Below are 24,000 nucleotides of genomic sequence, written 5' to 3'. Positions count from 1 at the left end.
TTTACGTAAAATTAGAAACGCACCGAAAATTTCGGTACTAGTACTAGTACACTTATCTGGAAAACGGGTTTACCGAAAATTTCCCTCAACCGAACCACCGATTTTGGAGAACACAAAAAAATTACACCGAAAATTTCTGCTTTTACAGTATGACATTTTGATTTTCCATGCAGGCGCATAGGGTCAACTATGCCACTTGACTGAGTCTAGTGAGTGATATTTTCTCACTTCCCGGCCCCTATACCCTTCTTATGATCACAGTATCTGCCAGCATGGATGGTGAGGATTGTCACCTGGGTGATGTCAGAAACATTTCAGCGTTGCATTGAATCACATTGCCGCGTTGGTTTTTTTTATGAATATAGAGTAATCTTCTTACTCAAGTGGTAAGGGATAGTTCGTGAATGAGAGCGAGTTGATGGGGCTTGCAATCACGCCTTCAACAGTGCTAGTTTTAGGATATCAGTGCTTCTGGTATTAGTTTTAGATCTGATAATGTTCATTAGCCCCATCCCTCACACAAACAAGTCAACAAAGAGGCATCTTTGGATTGAGGAGTGCTGGTTTCGAAACAACTGGTTTGAAGCTCAAAGTAGAGCTGGTGTTAGCTCAGAGCAGAGCTGCTGTTAGCTCAGAGCAGAGCTGCTGTTAGCTCAAAGTAGAGCTGCTGTTAGCTCAAAGTAGAGCTGCGGTTAGCTCAAAGTAGAGCTGCTGTTAGCTCAAAGTAGAGCTGCGGTTAGCTCAAAGTAGAGCTGCTGTTAGCTCAAAGTAGAGCTGCTGTTAGCTCAAAGTAGAGCTGCTGTTAGCTCAAAGTAGAGCTGCGGTTAGCTCAAAGTAGAGCTGCGGTTAGCTCAAAGTAGAGCTGCTGTTAGCTCAAAGTAGAGCTGCGGTTAGCTCAAAGTAGAGCTGCTGTTAGCTCAAAGTAGAGCTGCTGTTAGCTCAAAGTAGAGCTGCTGTTAGCTCAACGTAGAGCTGCAATGCTAAATGGATGTAATAATAGCGCAAGGCAGAGCCGCAGCAAATAGCTAGATAACACCAGTTGTGAGAGTGGACCCGATTAGTGGGTACGATAATTATGATGGTGTGAATAAGTTGGATAGGGAGGGATGGTGGGAAAAGAAACACTGCTGAAGCACGATCCGTTGTCTGGAAGAGCACAACAGGGCAAGCAAGATTTGTTTTTCTTTTCCGCAAAATGGGCTGGTGCCATTTGTGATTACGCAGCAAAACAAAGCGCATGACGTCAGTCTTGAATGCAGTACAAAGCAATGCAGTGCAGTGTGTGCGCTAGTTCGGATTGTTGCTAACAAGTACTAGCACAGCTAGTACACCATTAGCCCCATCCCTCACACAAACAAGTCAACAAAGAGGCATCTTTGGATTGAGGAGTGCTGGTTTCGAAACAACTGGTTTGAAGCTCAAAGTAGAGCTGGTGTTAGCTCAGAGCAGAGCTGCTGTTAGCTCAGAGCAGAGCTGCTGTTAGCTCAAAGTAGAGCTGCTGTTAGCTCAAAGTAGAGCTGCGGTTAGCTCAAAGTAGAGCTGCTGTTAGCTCAAAGTAGAGCTGCGGTTAGCTCAAAGTAGAGCTGCTGTTAGCTCAAAGTAGAGCTGCTGTTAGCTCAAAGTAGAGCTGCTGTTAGCTCAAAGTAGAGCTGCGGTTAGCTCAAAGTAGAGCTGCTGTTAGCTCAAAGTAGAGCTGCGGTTAGCTCAAAGTAGAGCTGCGGTTAGCTCAAAGTAGAGCTGCTGTTAGCTCAAAGTAGAGCTGCTGTTAGCTCAACGTAGAGCTGCAATGCTAAATGGATGTAATAATAGCGCAAGGCAGAGCCGCAGCAAATAGCTAGATAACACCAGTTGTGAGAGTGGACCCATGAAACCAGCACTCCGTTAGCTAAGCACTATTGACGCACAGCAAGGGTCAATTTATGTCAGCACAGGCAAGCATTGCGCAGCTAGAGTTCAGTAGCTCATTACTCACCCGAGTTGGGGATCATGGCATCCATGGCACGGCAGCAAGCCGGGACGATAGCTGGCGCTTAGCGCTTGTTGTAGTCCGGATGTAGCATAGACACGCATCGCTCTTTCCACTGACCTGCCACTCGGAAGAAGGAGTCGGGGCACTAGCCATAGCAGCGGTGGTGGCTGCACCAATGTGGACCGAATGCCCGGAGTAGTTCGACTGGGATGGTACACCGGCCGCAGCGACAAGAGACCATACTGTTACTGTGAATGACTGCCTGGTCAGCTGCTGTCTGTTCGAGAGTACGAACAAGAGTTGCTCTGGTCCCTCGCGACGAGTGACAAATGGGTAGCTAACAATGGCACGGACCGGGCAGTACGGCGGTACAGACGGGCCAATGTCACTAGTAACGCCTTTACCGAATGGGTCCGTCTTGGATGAAAGCAGGAAGAGTTGCAGGCGTCCGTCACCAGGGGAGCTAGTACAGCCCCGTGTGATGCCATTAGTGAATTCAGCACACCGAAGAAATCCAAAGAAGCAGCATGGCGGCTTGGTAGAGCAGCTTGTCATGGCCATTCAGGATACTACTTTTCCGGCGTGCATCCGTCAGGTGTCGTAGGATTGGCATAGTTATAGGAAGGCGAGGGGTGAGTACAGCCGTACCATGGCATCGCTGGATGCCCTTCAACACCCTCTCCAGAAGCCTCGCATCTACTAAGGGGCCGGCAAACCCATTCTCAAGGTGGGCTTTATGCACCGCACTCGCATACACAGATACAGTTCAGGGCACGCTGATCATAGTTCACGCATGAATGTGTGTCCAGGAACGATGACTCGGGCAGCAAAAGTGAGCTTCCCCAGGAGGGACTCGAGTTGACGCTGGCCGATGCTGCGCTCGCTGATAGTAGCCATGAGTGGCGCACGGATCTCGGACAGCTTGTCCTCTGGTAGCCGCAGTCTAGGAAAATACCAAGGAAGGTCAATGATGGTGATGGCCCTTCGAGCTGGGATGGAGCAAAGAGGAGTGCCGAGATACGTGAATGCCCGGAGGGGGATGGTGAGTTGCTGGTTGGCTGCAGCCAAACCAGTGGAGATATCGAGAAAGTCATCGAGGTAATGAAGCCGGTGATCTATAGCAAACTCGTGCTGCATGATCCAGTTGACTGCTGTGGCTACTGAGTCAAAGACGGCTGGGCTGGAGCGGAGGCCGAAAGGCAGAAAGCGCTCCTAGTAGTAGGAGCCTTCCCAGCGAAGTCCTGACGGCGGACTGGGATCTGCCGAAATGCACTGTGTACGTCGAGCTTGGACAAATACACAGGCTGTGGGCATGACATGATGATGTTGATCGCGTTGTCAATGCTCGCGTAGTGCAGAGAGAGAGCGGCTCGGCAGGAATGCTGTCGTTCGCGCCGGTGCCTTCCGGACTAGACAGATGGTGGATCATTCGCAGCTTGCCGTTCTTTTTGGGGATGGCACCAATACCAGAGCGGCGCATGAACTGAAATGGAGGTGACGGAAATGGGCCTGTGGTCTCGCTGCGGGCGCAGGAAGCAGCTAATTGCTTGGATATAAATGCCGAGTGAGTGAAAGCCAAGGGTAGATTATTAGAGAAAACCGAAATGTCGTGTTGGCCGGCAGATCCAAGAGTAAAGCCACGGCGCAGGCCATGGAGAACATACACAACACATTATTGATATGAGTGGTTACGTAACAGGCGGGCAAAGTGGGCAGCTAGCAGTGTGGTGTCTGCAGAGTGTATAGGAAAGAAGCTACGTACCGAGTCAAGCTATTCAGTAGCCATTCTGCTAGGAGCGGCGGGGTGGCCGATTGGCTCCGCGCTGCTGCTGGTTGCACATGATGCATGGGTGGTCCTTGCCACACTGGCTGCAGGTGTGGGAGAAGCGGCACGACGACGAAGAACAGCGACCTCCATTGAAGTTGCGGCAGATTTCTTGGCCGTCGCTGGTATGGTTGCGACCACTGGAGGTAAATGCTGCTGGCTTGGGGACGAAAAGGACACAAACCGCCCCTGGATGGGCCGTCTTACATTGAGCGCATTTTGGGTGTGCATGGCCTGTGACAGCTATCTGCCATAGGTTCACGTCGATGGTGTCCAACCTCTTCGTGCCTGGTTACTGGGCCACGAGCAGCCGCAGCTGGCGGTCGTACTCTAGCCACGCGCTTGGGAAGAACTGGCGGTTAGCAGTCAGGATCAACTGCTGGTACGCAATCAGTTCAGCAGTTCAGCAGTGCGGTGTAGGGCAGCAGCCGTGATAACAGACATGTATGTGGTCCATGCCTCGAGCCGGGTAGCTACATGTATAATTATCGTGAACCTTGCGACGCACCTGCTTCGCGTACGGTCATCCGACTCAACGATATTTAGCTGGCTATCGTTATTCGGGCTGTGAACCAGCCGGAATGTTGGGCCGGAAGTGTGCAAGAATTTCAAGCAACAAACTTGAAAAATCTACGAACTCCCCTCGCAAGATACGTTCTTGCACAGCCTTGGGCACAGCTGGTGCAAGTGGCTGATCGGGTGGGTTACAGGAGCTTGGCCTGGCGTAGTGGCGGCAGCAGCCGCATTGCCTTGGCCTTGGGTGAGGAGCGGTACAATGCTCTCCGATAATAATAAAATGGCGGCCGACAAAGCCGACTACACCTCGTCACGTAGATCTACGGGAGCGCAGAGATCCGTTGAGCCCGCGTCACCTGAGCTGGCGGAGGAGGCATTGGTGCAAGTCGGGCTTCTGGGCTCGCGAGCCGTGTCCGCACTGTCAGTGTCATGTTGCTGGTTCTCCTGGCCGGAGCAGACCTCACTACCAAGGGCTAGTTGTGCCAGCAAACGGCCCTGTAAAATACTTTTACTAAGTTTCCTTTCGGATTCAAGCCGCGCTGAGAAGGCTCGCCGCGGGGGCTTGGCAAGGCATTGCCTTGGCAGTGTCGACAGTTAGGTCAGACATACTGAAGAAATACAGTGTCGAGGTGACACTCGGGCTGGCAGCAAAGCTACGAAAGGAAAAGAAACACTGCTGAAGCACGATCCGTTGTCTGGAAGAGCACAACAGGGCAAGCAAGATTTGTTTTTCTTTTCCGCAAAATGGGCTGGTGCCATTTGTGATTACGCAGCAAAACAAAGCGCATGACGTCAGTCTTGAATGCAGTACAAAGCAATGCAGTGCAGTGTGTGCGCTAGTTCGGATTGTTGCTAACAAGTACTAGCACAGCTAGTACACCACTTGATGGAACCATATAAACATTTCCTTTGTAGTGCTACTCTCAGTTACATTTCTATTCGCATTTTTTTGTGATGGATTCTTAGATTCATGCCGCCATCGCAAAGATGTCAACGTTATGAAATACTCCAAGCTGAGTCTTGTTGTATCGCTGTTTTCAATGCTATCGCGCCTCTCTAGCTGTGTTTGGTCTTGTGCAGGTTGTAAGAGTATAGCCAGAGTAGAAGGCAAAGTGCCTACGTCCGATTTTATCTACTTCAGCATACGCAGCAGTCACAAAGTTCTTATTTTCTTCACAAGTGCAGTGTCATCAACATCTCCTTCCCTGTGAGTGGCACAAGCGCTGGGGAGAGGGAAGGTAAGTTGAATTTCTTGTACTTCATTGTCTGTTCGCTGTTTTTTTTCAAAATGCCAACCCGGATGGGCTGTCTATATAAGTTAACTCGCCTCCACTCCCACCTAATTATTCGGAATGCAGACAAAAGTAACAGGAGTAGGCAATGGTTCAATACCTCGGTTTTGTATTTGCATGTTATATCCAGTGATGATGTATCTGGCGCCCACTCATACACCTGAGATAAAAGAAATAAAAAAATAAGCACACATCCAGGAGTCATCCACTGTACCACAGTCCACCCACCTGAGATGCCGGGGACTCTGGGGTGTGATGCCTAACACAGCCAGTATGAGAATGCAGTTTGAAAGGTACATGTACGTGTAGACTGACTGAGAGGCTGAGTTCGGCAAGCTTTCAACTACTAGTAAGTTATCTGCCGGGTGTGGAGCTGAGCTGCAGTTCAATGCACGTATAGTGTTATGTGTTTTTGGATCAAACTTGCGGATTGGAGTAATGGTATCTAAGCCCGTAGCAGCAACATTCCCACTGGGCCCGGCTGCAACTTTGCTTGTACAACGCACTACAACACTGCACCAGCTTCTTCTCTCAAATGGGAAGCAGCTCGTACATACTTGCTTGGGAACTGCCCATACACATAATACATATGATGCAGAGCCTGAGCACTGAACTACATCCACAATTCTCCAACGCCCCAGGACAGATGGCGGCGGAAAAGCTAGAAAGCTACAACAAAGAGCCAGGATGTGATTGTTTTCAGTCGTATTCATTTTGTTGAGACATCCGTGTTTCCCTTACCCTGTTTACAGCTATGTACATACAGATAGTACGGTCCCTGGACATCTCATCAAGGTTGCAACCCGACGCCAGGCCACTGTTCAAGATACTCATCTCCGTAGTATTTGTCACGTTGTAGAAAGATCCTGGAGCAGGCAGTGAAGTCACACAGTTCAGAGTAAGATTGAACTTCGGGTCATGATCGCCACAGGCTTACATTAGCCACCCTACACCTATGGCTTCTGCCCTGTTCACTCATTCAGCTACAATAGGTAGTTAGTTAATATCAGTGATTTTTCATCTCCATGTACGAGGGAACTCATGATGACTGCTAACACCCAGAATAACCCAATAGACTGAAGTGATGTCATTGATATCACAACCATTTGAACAGGGCTAAAGGCTGTCCTGTGCTTGAAGAGGAACACAAATATTCATGTTCTGGCATACACATGAATGATAGCGAGCGTTGGCTGGTTCGGGTCAAAGTCAAACAAACAGGCACATTTGCCCGATTTCATATTGACTAACTAAGTTTGCAACTGGAAAGAGAAGAGGAAAAGAATGTAAAGGCAGTAAGAGGGGAATACGAGGAATGAAAGCAGATAGTGGCGCACAGAAGAGCAACTGTTGTTGTGATGTCCCAGGGACTTACGCTATTAGTAGTACTATGGGTCTGCAGGGTGATAGGTAATGGTTCAAGCGTGGTGTTGTAAGCTGGCTGGGGTTCATCATATATGTGTGTGTGTGTGTGTGTGTGTGTGTGTGTGTTGCTTTGGACAATGGTGCTCGGGCCGTTCCTTTGTCTGAGTCCCAAATTGTACCGTGACACCATGTGTTCCGTATGTCTTGTCTTTTTGTAAATATAAACAGGGCAGATTCTGCTGTCATCGCCACACTACAACAAAGTCATGAAGGTTTACCAAAATCGATTTTCTTGTCACAATCATCAGTGGAAAGCCGTGACTGAAGAATCTTTGAGGAATACTCTTTCTATTGCTAATGAGTGATATGCACGGGCTTTGTGCACCCGCTTCTGGATGGAAGTAGGGCACACTCCATTTTCCTTACAGCGTTTCAAGAAGATAATATTATGTGAAATGGCTCCCCGCATGCTAGTTTGTACGTGAAGTGTGTGGGTTACAGTTACAGTGAGGGCTGCGTCCTGCCTGTGTGGATTCACAGGAAGTGTGAGTTACGAAGTCTGAAGACAGTGTTGAACGGTCTCTATTGGGATGACGACTACACCATAGCTCAGTGGTTAGAGCATCGCTAGCTACAAGCGAGGGTCCCTGGTTCGAGTCCTGTTGGTGACAGTCAATTTTTTCTTCAGACTTTTCCCGTTTGTGTCTTTCCCCCAAACCAGTGAATATTTTACGACTTGGGGCTCCCTGCGTGCTAGTTTGTACGTGAAGTGTGTGGGTTACAGTTACAGTGAGGGCTGCGTCCTGCCTGTGTGGATTCACAGGAAGTGTGAGTTACGAAGTCTGAAGAAAGTGTTGAACGGTCTCTATTGGGATGACGACTACACCATAGCTCAGTGGTTAGAGCATCGCTAGCTACAAGCGAGGGTCCCTGGTTCGAGTCCTGTTGGTGACAGTCAATTTTTTCTTCAGACTTTTCCCGTTTGTGTCTTTCCCTCGAACCAGTGAAAACAGTGCTAGCTGACCAGTGATTACGTTCCAAGTCATAAGACTGTCACAATGTTGTCAAATCGGTTCCACTTTGTACTAGGATTGTGTGGCACTAGCCTCTAGACGAGGAAGAACATGTCCACACATGCTAAAGCAGTGGTTGAGTTCTCAGATACGGAACATAACCTAACCATATTTGCTATAGTTATCTTGTGGACAGGGTGCTGTATTCTCCGGCCCCACATCAAACATGTTCATAACTCAGAGCGCAGAGGACTGCAAGTCCTGCAAAGCTAGAATCCACTTCCTTCAACAAGCCAAGGTATATGTACCAACATTCGACGAAAGTACCGGTAGTGTACTGCGTTCTTAGTACCTTCCAAAAATGCAGCAGTGGCTGATTTCAGATTCGCGTTCAAACCACCTACTGAAACGCTCATCTTTGTGGCAGCAGGATTCAAACCTGGACATGAACAGCAGGCAAATACAAACATGGTAACATATAGACACCGTAGTTCATTGCACCTGGCAGTCCAGTGCTTATCACACTGACAAGAATCTGTCTGAGACTCTATGTACATGTGTGTTAACACAAGCGACAGTGTTCTGCTTCGAACTATGTAGCCTATAACATGCTATGGTTGCTTCTGAATATGACATTGTATTCTTGCTTTGTCCATGACTGACACACACACCACCATACTACCACCGTGACCCTACAAGTACATACTACATATCCCATGGCCACCATGGGATAAATCATAAATAAGAACAAGTAGGAACCAGCAGTGAACTGGACAGAAAGACAGACAGACAGACCGACAGTCAGACATTGCAGCGGGAGAAAGCCGGACCGCCTTAACAGGAGCAAGACTAGACCAATTGATATTTTTCTCTATGTATTTATTCAAGCCCTGGTTTTGTTCATTCCCTCCCTTATAACAACCATCCTCTCCCTCATCCCTCAAATATCATTCTGCAGAAGACAATGTCGAAAAACTAAAATATGTCAGTATCATTATTTTGGTCTAGCCTTGCTCCTGTTGTGTGGTCCGGCTATCTTCCAATGCATTGTATGAATCCCTTGGCTAGACCGGTGCTGGCATGTCATCTTATGGGTATCAAGTATCAAGCTGTTGCGAGGCAGAGAGAGGGAGAGAGAGAGAGTGAGGGGGGGGGGAGAGAGAGAGAGAGAGAGAGAGAGAGAGAGAGAGAGAGAGAGAGAGAGAGAGAGAGAGAGAGAGAGAGAGAGAGAGAGAGAGAGAGAGAGAGAGAGAGAGAGAGAGAGAGGGGGGGGGGGGGAGAAGCAAGGGGGCTGTTGCGTGCAAAGAGGGTGGTGGCTGATGAAGTGCGCCAAATCAATGAAGTGAGCAAACACTGTTGGCGACGATTATGATTCCACACTCAGTTCCGTTGCCATCGTATGCACTGACCTGGTCGATCTATGAGGTTGGTATACTTGGGTACCTGTTCGGGTACAGTCTCCAGGAACAGAATGAGGGCTGCAATCCAAAAACCGGCCAAGCATACGTAGAAGATGAAGTAGAAAATTCCAATTTCACCTTGACACAAAGCAGGGAAAGCATCACAAAATAACTGTGGTCATTTGTATGAAACTTTAAGTCATAAACTCATAACCATGTCCACCCCTGCAACAAAGCCACAAAAAAGAGAAGATGCGCACTAAAAGAACAGCCAACTACAACTTGTACAGTCATGGCCAAAGAAATCCGACCCGCAAGTCAAAAGTAGCGCCGCGTTTCCACTTCAATGACATCATGCATGTTCCCAAAACTGATCCGCAGCGCAGCAGGGCTGCAGCGGTCGCATGAGCCTTGGCGCTGCTTTCGGCACGTGGGTTGGATTTCTTTGGCAACGACTGTACTGGTCGAATTGTTTTGCACGTATCCTTTCCTTTGTTCTACTCTCTTTTCCCTGGTTCTCTAGCATATGACACTCTTTCCACAAGATCCTATCAACAGGCATTTAGTGCCTACGAAATCCTCAGAATTCAATAATGAATCCTTTCCATGGAGCTTGAGGGGAAAACATGAGTGTTCCCACCAGGAGTCGATCCAGGGACCTTCAAGCAAATACAGCGGGAAACTGATTCAATTTATCTAGCACTTTGATTCACATACCCCAACTCTTCTTGTCACGCCCAAGAACAGTTCTATTGACTGGGTCCCATGCAAAGTCCACGAATCGATCTTTCTGCTCCAGAAGGTCATATTTCCGCGTTTCCCAGAACGTCTCCTCCTCAATTTCTTCCTCGTCCCCGTCGTGTTCAGGTACACGCTGATGCACCCCGCTGGAGCTGGTCCCGGGAGCAGCAGCGACTTGAGATCTGTTGCTGCTAGCCATGGCTTTCTCCCGAGGAACAGTGTCCGATACTTGAAGTGATCAGTCTGTTCCGCTCTGTCTCCGAACTAACAGCGGTCCAGTAAAGAAAAGGCTTCCACTGTGGAAATAAAAAAGGAACGAAACAGCGGTTCAGTCAATCAACGACAACCGCATGCAGGACTTAGATGCTCAACTCCGGATAGGTTGAAATAATTGTGCAAAAATAGCATGACCGCTCAGTGGGCAGGATCAGAGAAAGCGCAGCATACCCCGGCCTACTACGGCTACGACTTCGTCAGTTCGTGTTCGGTCGACCAGGTCGACAGGCAGCAGGAGAAGATGCTAAGGACAGGTCAAGCCTTCTCACTCATCCCATGCCCAGTCTAGCAGTTCGGTTTACCACATAACTAGTGTTCATACTGATACATGTAGATCTACGCATGCGGCATGGTCATTGCCATTGGTGGCATGGTCTTATCTACGACTTGTAGATCTACATGGCTTTTGGAGTCATACGACTCCCTGATTTATTATGAAGCCAGAAGGTAGTACAGGTAGACTCCCTCTAATTCGAATACGGTATAATTCGAACATTCCGTGAAATTCGAACTTTTTCGTCGTACCGATCTTCTGCAAGTCACTTCAAGTCAAAATCGAATGCATAATTCGAAGTACGAAAAGTGCGCCGGTTGGATAATTCGAACACAGTCTTCGTACAGAAGAGCTGTTTTAGTACATTGGCTATGTCCTTTGAACGCTTATTTCGAAGTAAGATTGAGTTGCTATACTTGTAATTCGAAGTTCATTCTTTTCTCCTTCTCTAGCCAAGAGTAGCTCAAAAAATCGATCGATGGTCTGCTGCAGGATCTATATATATACTATAGCGTTCAAGTAACCCACCTTCTCTCAAAATTCGATTCAAGCCCGTGCGAGGCAAATTGCAAAGGTTTGATTGAAGACGACTTCTTCCAGGTGGCTGACCAGTCTCTTCGCGGATCTCGATGGCCTTTCTTGCCGCGCCAGCTCGTGCGCGGAGATTTTGGCGCACAACAATACTATTGTCGTGAATATTGTCTATGCCTATGCTCCACTTCCGTTCTTCAGAACGACGTGCTGCTGTCCGACGGCCTTTCATGACGCGGATTAGGCAGCGCAGTTCTTTTCCGTTGAAATTGTTTCAGGAAAGCTGCAGTGACTGACAACTCCTTCACTAGAAGGTGAAGATAATTTCAATGATTTTGTGTCGATCCAGTGTTTTGATGATCCGTTGTACATGACTGGTACGACAACCTATGTTTCGTTGATGCAAATAAAAATTTGCCAAAAATATTCAGCATGCGATTTCAAGCATTTTGACATGCATATCAGTGCATGGGTCCGCATTTGGATAATTAGAAGTTCCGGATATTTCGAAGTTAGGGCCTGGCAATTTGAGGTTCGAATTAAAGGGAGTCTACCTGTATGGCCGTCAATCATCATGTCTGGTGCATGCGATGCCGGTGCAGTGGGAGACTGTCCATGATTGACCATGGACCATGGTCTGTGATGACGGACTAGACAGAGTCAGTCAAGCTGCACTGTAACTTAGTGTTGGTACGATTTCAAAGTGTGCTACAGAAGCTGAGAACATAAAACTGGATGGAGTCGATTGTAGACCATGATGACTGTGAGTGTGGGTGTGATGAGACACGACGGCATAGCAGACATTTGGCTTTGCTCTCCACTAGGCACTACATTACGTCGTACTAGTACTAGCACTGCCACTGGAATCCAACGATCTCGTGACTTCAACACTGACTAAGTAAGTGTGGACATCACGGGAGCCCCGCGGTCTTGCCTGCTGTCTTCTGTGGACAATGGTGAAGTGTAGCAGCTGTACAAGTTATGGAATGGCTGGGTCGGGACATCACCAGCCTCGTCTATACAGAGAGCACCTTCTCACGACAGTGTCATGGTGGTGACAGTAACTGTTGTCAGCTGACGAGCTGATAGATGGACGCCATGGGCAGAAGTTGGAAAAAGAAAGAAAAAAGAGTATGAAAGAGAAGAAAGAAGAACAATTAATTATTTAGAACAAAAGCTACTAAGTTTATGAGGACCGAGTATCCAGAGGACATCCAGGAGCGAACAGAGAATACACAACTGACGATACAGCAACAAGAAGTCTAAGACAACTCCCTAGAGTAAAAGGGTCAGAACCGGGTCTAACACCCATACGGTTCAGATGGTCGCAAGACCGGGGTTATACCAACCGTGTGGATGGTTGTAGAAGGGTCACTGTTTCCGAACACGGTGGTCCTCCACCTTGTTACATGCTGTCATCCAACAACAAGGAACGTTATGGTAGATAAGTCGGTTTGGCAGTGACGCCAAAAGTCCACCAGATCACTGCAGCAGTATGGACCGGGCCAAGGTCAAGGAGGTAGGAGGAAGTCGTGAAACCTCATTCTCTGGTAGACTTACCAACACACGTAACATTTTACAACTAAATTACTTACAATGTCAGAAGTAGGGGTTGGTGCGACTTCGGCGATACTTGGGGAATTGTGCCGAAGTCGCACCAACCTCTTCGTCACATTGCTGTCCCCAGCGCGTGCTTGCGAATTAGATGGTTTGGAGGCTACAACGTTGTGAATGGCCAATGGTCCTCAGCGTTTGTTCAACACCTCCATGAGCGACGCTGACTCACGTTGCTACCTGAGGCACAATCTTCCTCAGCCTCAGACTCAAGTCAAGCTCAACTGATGAGGGTGGGCATTCACCGTGCATTCCCCGCCGCACTGTGTATTGAGCAGGGAGTGGCGCTTTCTTGCGGGGCCTCCGAAGTCCTAACCCTTTAGTAGGCTTTACCATGCAGACCACCAGCGCTGATCAGGGACATAATCATTGCACACACTTGTGTAGCCTACATACTAGAACTGTACTGTAGTCTGTAGTACGATCATTATTGACAATAGAGTCTTAGAGAGGTTTAGCACAACGAAATTCGTCTGAATTTTCGTTAGATTTTGAAGCCCGGGAACGAGTAACGAAACTTGCCACGAACTTCGGAACACACACTCGCGGAAAACATCAATCCAACGAAGTTTGGTCTGTCGACTTTTCGTACCGCGATCACATAAGATTATTTCCTTAAAGGGGAAGTATACCCTAAAATCAAATTTTCACCAGTTGTAGTCTTCGGGGTGCTGAGTCGAATGGTCTTGGTCCGAGGAAGCTGCGACGCTCCTTTCCTACTTGAATCCCAATCGAACTCGCGCACTTCCACCGAAACTGGGTGACTGCGCCCTACTAGATGGGGATTTGTATGCAAAATGCCACTAAAAGCGCCATTTCGTTCTTATAAAAGCACGGATGACCGCGATTGGCCCATATGTTGTAGTCTTTTGGACGCTGAGTCGACTAGTTTTGGTCCGAAAAGGCTGCGATGCAGCGCTCCTCCTTTATTCCCAATCGAACATGGTTGAACAAGCGGTCACGTGCTCCTGCGTACACCAGTCACCTGGTCACCGTGCCTGCAGGGTACAACTTACTAGCCTGTTTGACCTTTTTTGGGTGCAGTCCTGTCACTCGAGTTGAACTCGAGTTGAACCTTGGTGTGAAAGTTGTCGCCTGCTGGCGCGGTGACCAGGTGATTTGGGCACCCAGGAGCACGTGACCGCTTGTTCAACCATGTTCGATTGGGAATAAAGGAGGAACGCTGCATCGCAGCCTTTTCGGACCAAAACCAGTCGACTCAGCGTCCAAAAGACTACAACATATGGGCCAATCGCGGTCATCCGTGCTTTTATAAGAACGAAATGGCGCTTTTAGTGACATTTTGCATACAAATCCCCATCTAGTAGGGCGCAGTCACCCAGTTTCGGTGGAAGTGCGCGAGTTCGATTGGGATTCAAGTAGGAAGGGAGCGTCGCAGCTTCCTCGGACCAAGACCATTCGACTCAGCACCCCGAAGACTACAACTGGTGAAAATTTGATTTTAGGGTATACTTCCCCTTTAAGCCTATAGTTCACATTCGACGCAACGCCGACGGTACGGGACGTACGAGGTGATTTGTAAAAATTTTACATGGCATATTATTTTACAAATCGAGTAAAATATCACTGTTGAGGACGATTGCATTCTTCCCATGAAGTGTTTTTGTTAGTTCGACAGACAAGTGAGTTGCCATTGTAATGTAGTTTGTAAGCATCAGCAGCGTTTAGCGGAATTGTTTTCTTCCACGGCCTTGTGAGATGTCAATCATGGATCGAAATTCATGAATTTGTGGTCAATGAGGTAAAATATCCCTCAATGGATGCTTGAAGGACGTCCAAGAGCCAGCGAGCATATTCTACGGCAGGTGGAAACCCTATGCTGGTCACCGATGCCAGCATTGAGTCTGTCACACCGTCAAAGTAGCAGGGCTGAAGAAGAGATTAGCCAAAAAGGTGAAGGTCAGAAACTGCAATTTTGACAAAAGGTGTCTTTCACTCACCTATCATGAAAGGTGATTCAAATCCAAGTCCGAAGCTGCTGATGCTTATGGCATACAGGTTAATAATTAGCTGTTCAGTAGAGCTGTGTATGAAACTCAGCTTGCTACCTCAGAAGTGCTGGTAGGGATTCACGATGGCAAAGTGCAAATTCAGGAAATGCGGCATGAATGTATGTTGGGTGTTGACGGCGGAGCACCCATTGAGGGTGGTCTGCAGTCTTCTTCCAACACAGAAGTATTATGAATCAGATGAAGGAGTCACTGCACTTGTCTTGGAGAGTATAGAAGCCCCAACATTGTCAGTATGTGCCGGTTAAATGCACTGTGGTCCAGATGCATGAAGGTACCCTGTCGTGGGACGGCCGGCGCGCATCATGGATGGTATTTTGCTTAGTGTGGTTATTTCACGTAAGAGGATGCACTGCAAGTTGAAAGAAATGGAGCAGCAAGATAAGGTCTGCATTCTCATGCTCTACAATGCCGGCAGGCGGTCAAAGATACCCTACCGTTTGGAACCGCAGGTGACGACGTACAGAAACCAATACGTAGGGCAAGCTGCAAAACCAGTCTGCTTTCTCTGCATGTGACTTGCTTCAGATGTATCTTGATTTCCCATTGCAAGCTTATTGACACATTCAGGTCATATTTGTTGATGTTAGACCCTATTTTACTGACTTGTAACATTTTGTACACACTTTTTCTGGGTGAAAAAATGCATGCAAAGCAACCCCACACTGTGTCTCTCATGTTTGTGGTGTTCGATCAAGAAGTCCATACGTGGATAGAGGACATACATAGTGACAGAATGAGACCATGCACACTTCAAAACTCGCCAGGGCAACGGAATGATATCCTTTTTTACTTTCATGTAAAATTATTACAAATCACCTCGTAAGGGCTTGTCGGAACGGCTGGGGTGAGCTGTAAAATCCTGTACGATTCGTACGACACGACATGCAGCAGTCGTTGCGATGTTCAACGTCGAACGGCGCGAGTCATAAGGCACGGTCCGTGACGGGGTGACTTTCGGACCGATTTTCTCGTTTTTCGGGACTTCTTTTCAATTATTTCTCCTTGAAAGAAGCGGAATCAAGTTCACAATACCAGTTTTTCATGAAGATCGAAAAATTAGCCCTGAAAGTTGTGGCATTCAAATAATAGCCCCAGGAAATGATAGAATAGTTCGTCTGTAACGCTTCTGAACTATCCCTAAATACAATAAGGGACATGAGATCTTATGTTGCTAAAATTCAACTCAAGTCGTGTTAGCCATTCTGTGAGTTATCATGGGAAGCGCAGTGTTCGAAATGCTAAAAATTTCCAAGTACGAATCGGGAGTAGTCGGCGCACGACGCCGTCTCCTGTTCACACTCGAATTGCAGCCGTTTTGTACGCTTGCGTCCCCGTCTACGCCCGTCTACGGTATGAAAAGTTGGATCGATCCAACTCTTCCCGTCGCTTCCCGATCTGTACGGTAGTACGGTTGCGTTCCCGTTCCTGGTGTTCACATTGGACGCCGTCAGACCATCCCGTCGCTTCCCGTCGATCCTTACGTCGCGTCCCGTCGCGCCCCGTCGAATGTGAACTAGGCTTTACCTCTGGTGATCAGGAGGGACGACGACTTACATGGGATACGCAGATGGATCTCATGATGCTCCGCCTTGTGAGGTCGATGCCGTTTCTTGCGGAAATCACGCACGAATGAAGTAGCAGCTCTGCTGCTTTCCCAGAGCGATGAGAAATTTGCTGGGCTGAAAAAGAAAGGGCTTGTGGATCGGTTTCATCTCCTGCTCAAGAAGCATTCGAGTGGTGAGGCCACCAGTTTACGAAAGTCGGGCAGTGACGAGGATTACTATTTTTGTATTTCGCGGGGATTTCCGCGACATCCACGGTATCCATGATCCACTAGCGACACCGAAGTTTATGGAGAACGTTCTGCTAAACAAAAATTCAGCGAATTTCGGTCGGCTTTTTCGTACAGCGGCATAACGAAAATGAACAACGAATTTCGTTGTGCTAAACCTCTGTAATACTAATAGTGAGGTTTTGCATTCCGAATTTCTGTTCGGCGTTCTTCGGTCATTTGTCGAACATCAAAATGCCGAATTTTCGCACCAACGTTTGTTTTGCAAGTCGAAAATGATGTGTTTTCATTTCGTGAGCCCTAGCATCAGCAATGTCCTGTCCCGTGCTCCTTTCCTTGCTGATTCCAACGAACTTTGATCGCCCAAAGAGTCGAGGGCCAAACCTGCCTCCCGAGTTGCCTCAGAAAAACCAACTCCATGGCCAAGTCAAATTTTATGCGTATCGCCATAGTCTTTTCAGCCACACAGATGACGGTGAGCACACTCCAGGCGAAAGAGAGTAGATGGGCAGTGGAGAGGAGCAATCAGAGCCTCAGAGGTAGCTGACGATGCTGATGTCGCCAAAGACGGCGGCGAAGCGATGCCGAGATAAGAAACCTCTTTGAATAAATCACGCGCTAGCGCTCTTCTACAAGAAAATTCATCCGAAAAATATTTTCGGCAAAGTGAGCTTTTTCCGAACAAACATGCCGAATCTTCGTGTGCATTTTCGACCTCGCTCCCGCGTGCCGAATCTTTTTGTCGAATTTCGGAATGCAAAACCTCACTAATAAATATTGTAGTTATGCTCCTACCTCCGAAAGGATGCTGTCACACATGCACTTTTTATTGCCGGCGCCGCCAAAGCGGTGCAACGGCGGAGGCGTAAAACACGTTAGTTTCACTTTTGGCGGAAAGTTTGGATTTCGCTACGCCAAAAAAATGCGAGCGGAACCTCCGCTTTGGCGGAACCTGCATGGTGATAGCTTTGGAGTTTGGTCTGCTACTTCTGGCACTGAGTTCTGGTGTTGTTTGGTTGCCGTTTAGTTTTCGTATTGTTCTTCTTTGCCTATGTACTGTGCCTTCTGGAGACCTCGCAAACGATACTGCATCGTTATGAGTGCATGGATAGTTGGTGAGGGAATCCGTCTCCTAACTCCTTGGCCCGGATCGCGGACGATCTCCAACTCTCTCCTTCTCTCTCCAAGCAATGCGTCCACCAGAGTACGCAACACTAGGACTGCAACCAGGAGTTCGAGTGAGTAGTAGCGTACATGTGCATGAAGATCTACACGTAGATCTACGTGTGTGTAGTTCTCTTCATGGGATGCAACCAACGAATGGTTCGGCCAGCCGGTCTGTTTCCCGATTAGGCATATGCGGAGAATGCCGGCAGAAAAATAAGGCAGAATTCGGTACTTTTTCTGGTAAGTTTCATGCATGTTTGGTATGTGGACAAAGAAATGGAGCAGAATTCGAGGAATTGCCCGCCATAAGGTTCGTATGGTTCTGCCAATTTCACTGCTTTTCGAGCAGAATCTGCCACCTTTTCGAGCATTATCCGCACACCCCTATCCCCGATTTCTGAATGAGTTTGCATTCCGCCGGTTCAGTTCTCTTGTCTTTTTCTCTGATGCATGCAGTGAATGTTGGAAGTCAAGTACCCCCTTGACAATGATCCCAAGTAAACCGAGTGAACACCTTGCTTTCACCATCACATCCTGGGTGACACAGGAAAACACAATGCTTCTACTGTAGAAGTGCAACACAATGTACAGTACATAGTACAATGTGGATATGAGTCGGTTGAAGATTATGGTTGAACCTAAGAGTTCGTCAGCTACCGCTGTAGTGCCGGTAATAATGAGGTTACTGGTCGGCCCCTAGTGAGATGCCCCCTCAGATGTGTAGAAGCTTCGACCACACACCCACTGTCACACTGACTGTCAACGGTGGCATGTCAGACAGTGGAGTGTGTCTCCCTCACTGGGCCTCAGCCTCAACTTGCTCAAGTAAGACAAGGCTGAGTATGATACTACTATCTTGCGACTCCCAGATCACTCAGGGGCCGGGCCTCAGCCCTCACTGGACTTCATTGCAATCGGCCAGTGCCGCAGTAACTCTGAGCTCGGCTGAGGAGATCTAATATGGCGAACAGCTTGATGTCCGGAGAATCCGAGATTGAGTATTCAAGTGACGCTCCCCCACCTCGATCGACTTGGTTGAGCACTCTTTTCTGGGATTCTTTTCAAGTGCCCATGGCATGGGCTCCAGTCTGGTTAGAATTGAGGAGCAAAAGGATGGTAAGACCTACATGTATAACGTGGCTAGTATAGTGCACTCGGCGGACCTGAGGCGGCTGAGGTCTCGGCGGGGCTCGGGGTGTGCTAGCTGCACCAATAATATCATGACTGAGAAGAAAAACAGAGAGGCCTAAACTTTGGGGAGAGGGGCTGGAAGAATGCTAGGCGGGACGAATGGTCATTGGTGGTATGGCCTTATGAATCAAAAGCAAAACATACTGCCTACTGGCTTGTGGAAAACATACTGCCTACTGGCTTGTGGAAAACATACTGCCTACTGGCTTGTGGAAAAACAAAACTGGCATACTGTATACATGTAGTGTAGGCTAACGCAGTAAACGGGTTTATAGCGCTAGCCTAGGGTACAGTAGACGTCTGCCCTGGCGCAAAGTCTGTGTGCATGTGCACGCGTGTGTGTGTGTGTGTGGTGTGTGTGTGTGTGTGTGTGTGTGTGTGTGTGTGTGTGTGTTGCCAGCTAGTTCGGTTGGTAGGAACACCTATGCCGGATAGTGTTGGGTCTGTTGCCAACAGCCTCTCGGCTGCTTGAAGGTGTAATGTTGTACCTACCACCTTTGTTGGTCAGGGGCGTGCTCGGCCCCCCAACTAGGGGGGTGCACGGGAGCCGAGGGGAGCCCCCCCCCCCGGCAATTTTCTGCAATTTGTTTGCAACCTTTCTTGAATTTTAGAGCATATTTGCATACATTACAATTGCAATTACCCAGATTGAAAATTTCTGGGGGGGTGCACGTGCCCCCGTGCCCATCGCCGAGCACGCGCCTGTTGGTTTCAGGGTTCATATACTATCTATTTGAAGTATACATACCTGTTAACCATGGGCTACTTCTGGCTAGATCAACTCTTGTGTAATCATGGTGCTAATGAAGCTTGTATGAGATCCACTCTGATTTAGCCACCCACACTAGTAGCAAGTATTACCTTCACTGGGGGCAGGGGTAACTGCAGTTGGATCCCGGGACGGATACCCTGATGCCGTCAATCCTTTTTCTGCACCTTGTCCTCACCCACTTACTGAGGTGCGGTGAGCCCATAAGTGGGATCATTTTCAAGTCCACCCGCAGAGTTTTGGGGATTTCAGTGGGTGTCGGCCGTTGGCGGTTCAATAGCCAATTGAGTCATCTTTCCAAGATTCCTTTTGAGTCTCTCTCCCCTCTCCCGGGGAGACCCACGTGACCAGTTTTGGCAGGGAGCAAAAAGTACAAGTGTGTGTGTACGTGTGTGTGTGTGTGCGTGCGAGCATGTGTGTGTGTGTGTGTGTGTGTGTGTGTGCGGTCATTTCATCAGCCTTGCAAGCTGTTGAATGGTGTAATCCCAGCACAAGTTGCTATGTCTAACATAGCTGTTCGCTATCATCGCTTCCGCGATGGGCATGTCTGAGGTCTGAGGTCTGAGGTGTGTGTGTGTGTGTGTGTGTACATGGTTGGTATGTGGTGTTTATGTGAGCGTATGATAATAATCTCTTTAATAATATTAATATCTTTATTTCAAGATTACCCAATGCCGGCGAACGCCTATCAGTTTGATCTCCTATTTGAACACGCGTATATGTGTGTGTATGATGTGCCCTAGCTCACTTAAACATGTATGTTATACACGACTGTTTTCTTTCCTTTCATTTCATCTTCTTTTCCGTTCCTTTCTTCTTCATACAAATTTTAAACATTTTCATCATATTGTGAGAGCCGTGGGCCAATAGCCCCGGTGAGAAGGCAGTCTTGCCTGTTCATATGGTGAAGTAAAATATAGAAACAACAACACGTACATCATGTCCATGATGCCTTTCCTCTGCGCAGGTCCACCGCACTATTGTTTTTAATAATAAAATAATCTTCGTGGGATCCGCGTCGGCATCGCTTGAATGTTCAGAAACACTCAAACTAGCCTTCGCATCCGCAGGCCACCACTATGCCTGTTAACCTTAGTAGCGAATGCAGACCTCACAAGTGAGTCAGGGGAGAGGAGGTTAATCTCTCTATTGTTTTTAAGATTAACATAATTATTACTTCTGCATATGTATTACATACTATTACCGGTACTTATTACTATGATCACGCTGGCTCCATCCCTTATTTCCTAAGCTTCCACACCCCCCCCGTTGCGTCTGCCCATTGTTGACTCTGAGACCCACGGTCAGGCGAGCTGTCCAGGCCTCACCACCACTGCCGTCGCCGAGTGCCGTTTCTGTGCTGCCTTCTCGATACGTAATACTGTATATCATGTGCACATTCACATGTCTGAAGGTTTGTGTTTTTTCAATCAAAAAAATAATAAAAAAGCTCGCTGCGTAGTCGACTACAGTGCATTTCAAAACTATAGACGCGTAGGGTTTTTGAAATATTTCAAATTTGGCTGGAACTTTTTGAGAATAGTTTTCAGAATATTGCTCAGGATCGCTCCACAATTACTCTCATATAGTTTCTAAAGGATTGGATAACAGACGCCCAATTAATTATTTGGAAAAATTTATGCACAAAATGATCACAGATTTTATGTGGTGTAGATGCTGGCATAACGGTTTTTGCCTAGGTACGCGTCTATAGTTTTGAAATGGACTGTAGTCTCGTCTTTCGGTTCCCAAATAATTCCATATCCATGTCCACCCACGCACCTGCACACTGTACTACCAAGAGTACATAATATATGTTCTTACATGACACGTGGTCGTTGCCGGGGCCATGGCCAATAGGCGATCTTCCCGCCGCGGGCATAATCAGGCCATCAGGACCGTTTGACGTCATTTCGGGAGTTTCAGGACCGTTTGACGTCATTTCGAGAATAATTTTTCGACCTTCGACCTTTCACCTTCCCTAACATGTTGCTTCGCGCTGTAAGAAATCAAATCAAGCACGCTCTGTCTGTCATGATGGCTGAATCTTGCCCTTGCCTGCAGCCCTCGGGCCTACGGCCCTTGGGCTGCAGGCTCAGGCAAGATTCAGCCATCATGACCTCCTGAGCGTGCTTGATTACATACTTATCGCATGGTTGCAAGGGCCCTCGAGGTTAGCCCTCGGGCCTACGGCCCTCGGGCTAACCTCTCGGGGCAATAATATGCCATAAGGCCCGCAGCAACCATGCGATAACAAATTTATCACATGGCCCACAGAGCAGACCATTGGGCTGCTGTTGAAATTAGCCCAAATGCCAACACATTATGACCACAATGTATATTGATATGCTATCATTATCAAAACAGGAAAAATGAAGATATTTCTCCTACACCCTAACAAAAGGTCTGCTACAGGCCATCAGAGAGTATACAGTACTGAAAGACGGAGACAGAAAAAAGTGCCGGCACCGCCTCGTCATAGCAATAGACATGGCAACGACAATAAAATACAGCAGAATCATAATTTCAGTTGAAAAATTAAGAGTGCTACCACAAAGAGTTTCTTCATGTTTACATGTGTATCAGGAAGTTGTCAAATACAGTACTGCAACAAGTGCAAGGATTTGTCGACTCCCTGGTGTGTAATTCTGAGGACAATTTTTCTTCTTTTTTTCAACTCCAGATATAGCTGTATTTTTCATTGCAAAACATTCCTGAATTGTTGTGTTTGTTGTTCAAGCAAAGGTGAAGGCAGAGGACAGATGAGCCTGGTAAGAGTTTTGCGTGGCACATGAAGACCACACACAGGCAGTGACTTTGCGAGGATTTGAAAACGCACGACGCTGAGTTGAATTTGTGTTATTTCAAAATAATAATTGTTTGTGATCACAGTACCACTTCGAGCAGAACTGAATCTTATCCACAAGCTTACCGACGGTCAGGCTGCCAACATGACTGAACAAATGATACCTGCAAGCACCACACGGCAGACGTCCGAGGCCATGTCCATTGCCGGGATGTCCATCTCCAAAAAGAATTCCATCTTCGTCTCAATGCTACACTGCGACTCGTCGTAGAGTCGTACAGTCTACAGAGTCCGAGACTCGTCGTAGTCACGCGATCACTGAAATAAACTATTTTTTTGCGGGCAAATAAACTATTGTTTTGCGGGCAATATCGCATAATTGCCCGCGGCGCGAAAGGTGCTGATTCGCTGGAGTACGGGCAACAATCACCTGCCATGTGATAACTGTAGTTATGACAGGTGTGTACTCTTGGTACTACCAATATCAAGAGTACATGTTTCATGTACTCTTGCCAATAATAATAAAATTATGGATCTCCCAGTCCCTGGTCCTGGACTCCTGATTAGTTTTGCCAACTACAGTAGACCTACTGGAGTACTGGTACTACTTCTTGTTTTGGGCTTTTATTTTGGACTCTGCACCAAGCTGCCGGGTTGACTGTAGATCTAACAGTGCAGCCGGGTAGCACGCGACTCATACTTGAGTAGCTCGTCGACGTCACACAACTGGTACATGGTCTGCATGTACTGACTGTACTGCACTGGTGAACATTACAATGTCATGTCATGGACTCATGGTGCAGGCAGAGAGACTGGTGACTCGAGTGAGTAGATCGATCTACGAGTCGTCGAGATCTCGAGAGCGAAAGCAGCAGGCAGAACCACCTGACTTTATCCGTTATTTAGCTGCTGTTTTGCTCCGTCTCCTCTTGATCTATCGCCTGAAGTCTGGTGTGTTTGTTGGAGAACAATGGCCTCTTGAAGCTCTGGTTACCCTCTCTGGTTGTAGCAGTAGACCTGACTAACATTGATTTATGCCTGCCTTGTTTTTGGAGGATCAAGTGTTTTCTCACCAGTTTTTTTTGTGGTAGTAAAAATTGTTGTCAATTTGAAATTGTGACTTCTATCTGGTATGGTGACAGTGGAGCTAATGCAGCTTAGTCTTCAGCAGCTCCTACCCAGGGAAATGAGGACCATTTACTTCACCCGGTTGTCCACTCGTTCGGTTTCGGAGTGCTGATTTGGATTTTGCCAAATCATCAGTGGCTTCAATTCTTAGCTGAGCCAGTGCACTTGTTGGCGACACCTGGATCAATTAATTCTCTTCATATTTCAACTCTGTGGCTGTGCTGCTGACTGCCGAGGGCGGTGAAATTAGTCGACAGTTGCATGTCAGTGGTGTGGTGCACTGGTGCCTTGCGGAGGC

At 47.7% G+C, this 24,000-nt stretch overlaps 2 protein-coding genes across 2 annotated transcripts in view; one reads left to right on the top strand and one right to left on the bottom strand.

Annotated features, from left to right (window-relative positions):
• LOC135809065 (uncharacterized) overlaps window positions 1-10,636 on the bottom strand; it is an 11,775-nt gene extending 1,139 nt beyond the window's left edge. Inside the window, exons 1-5 of the mRNA XM_065322325.1 lie at window positions 10,098-10,636; window positions 9,390-9,518; window positions 8,333-8,419; window positions 6,344-6,468; window positions 5,703-5,762 (exon numbers count right to left, since the gene is read on the bottom strand). Coding sequence (XP_065178397.1) covers window positions 5,703-5,762; window positions 6,344-6,468; window positions 8,333-8,419; window positions 9,390-9,518; window positions 10,098-10,320 — 624 coding nt within the window. The 5' untranslated portion in view covers window positions 10,321-10,636. The remainder of the gene's footprint in view (window positions 1-5,702; window positions 5,763-6,343; window positions 6,469-8,332; window positions 8,420-9,389; window positions 9,519-10,097) is intronic.
• A 12,752-nt stretch (window positions 10,637-23,388) lies between these two features.
• Window positions 23,389-24,000, top strand: part of LOC135809064 (SH2 domain-containing protein 1B-like) — a 7,142-nt gene continuing 6,530 nt past the window's right edge. The window contains exon 1 of the mRNA XM_065322324.1: window positions 23,389-24,000. The gene's annotated coding sequence lies outside the window, so the exon portion shown is untranslated.

This window comes from Sycon ciliatum, chromosome 2, assembly GCF_964019385.1.
Source record: "Sycon ciliatum chromosome 2, ocSycCili1.1, whole genome shotgun sequence".
Classification (NCBI taxonomy): domain Eukaryota; kingdom Metazoa; phylum Porifera; class Calcarea; order Leucosolenida; family Sycettidae; genus Sycon; species Sycon ciliatum.
Note: the sequence above shows the minus strand (reverse complement) of the source record. Positions and strands in the feature narration are given on the sequence as shown.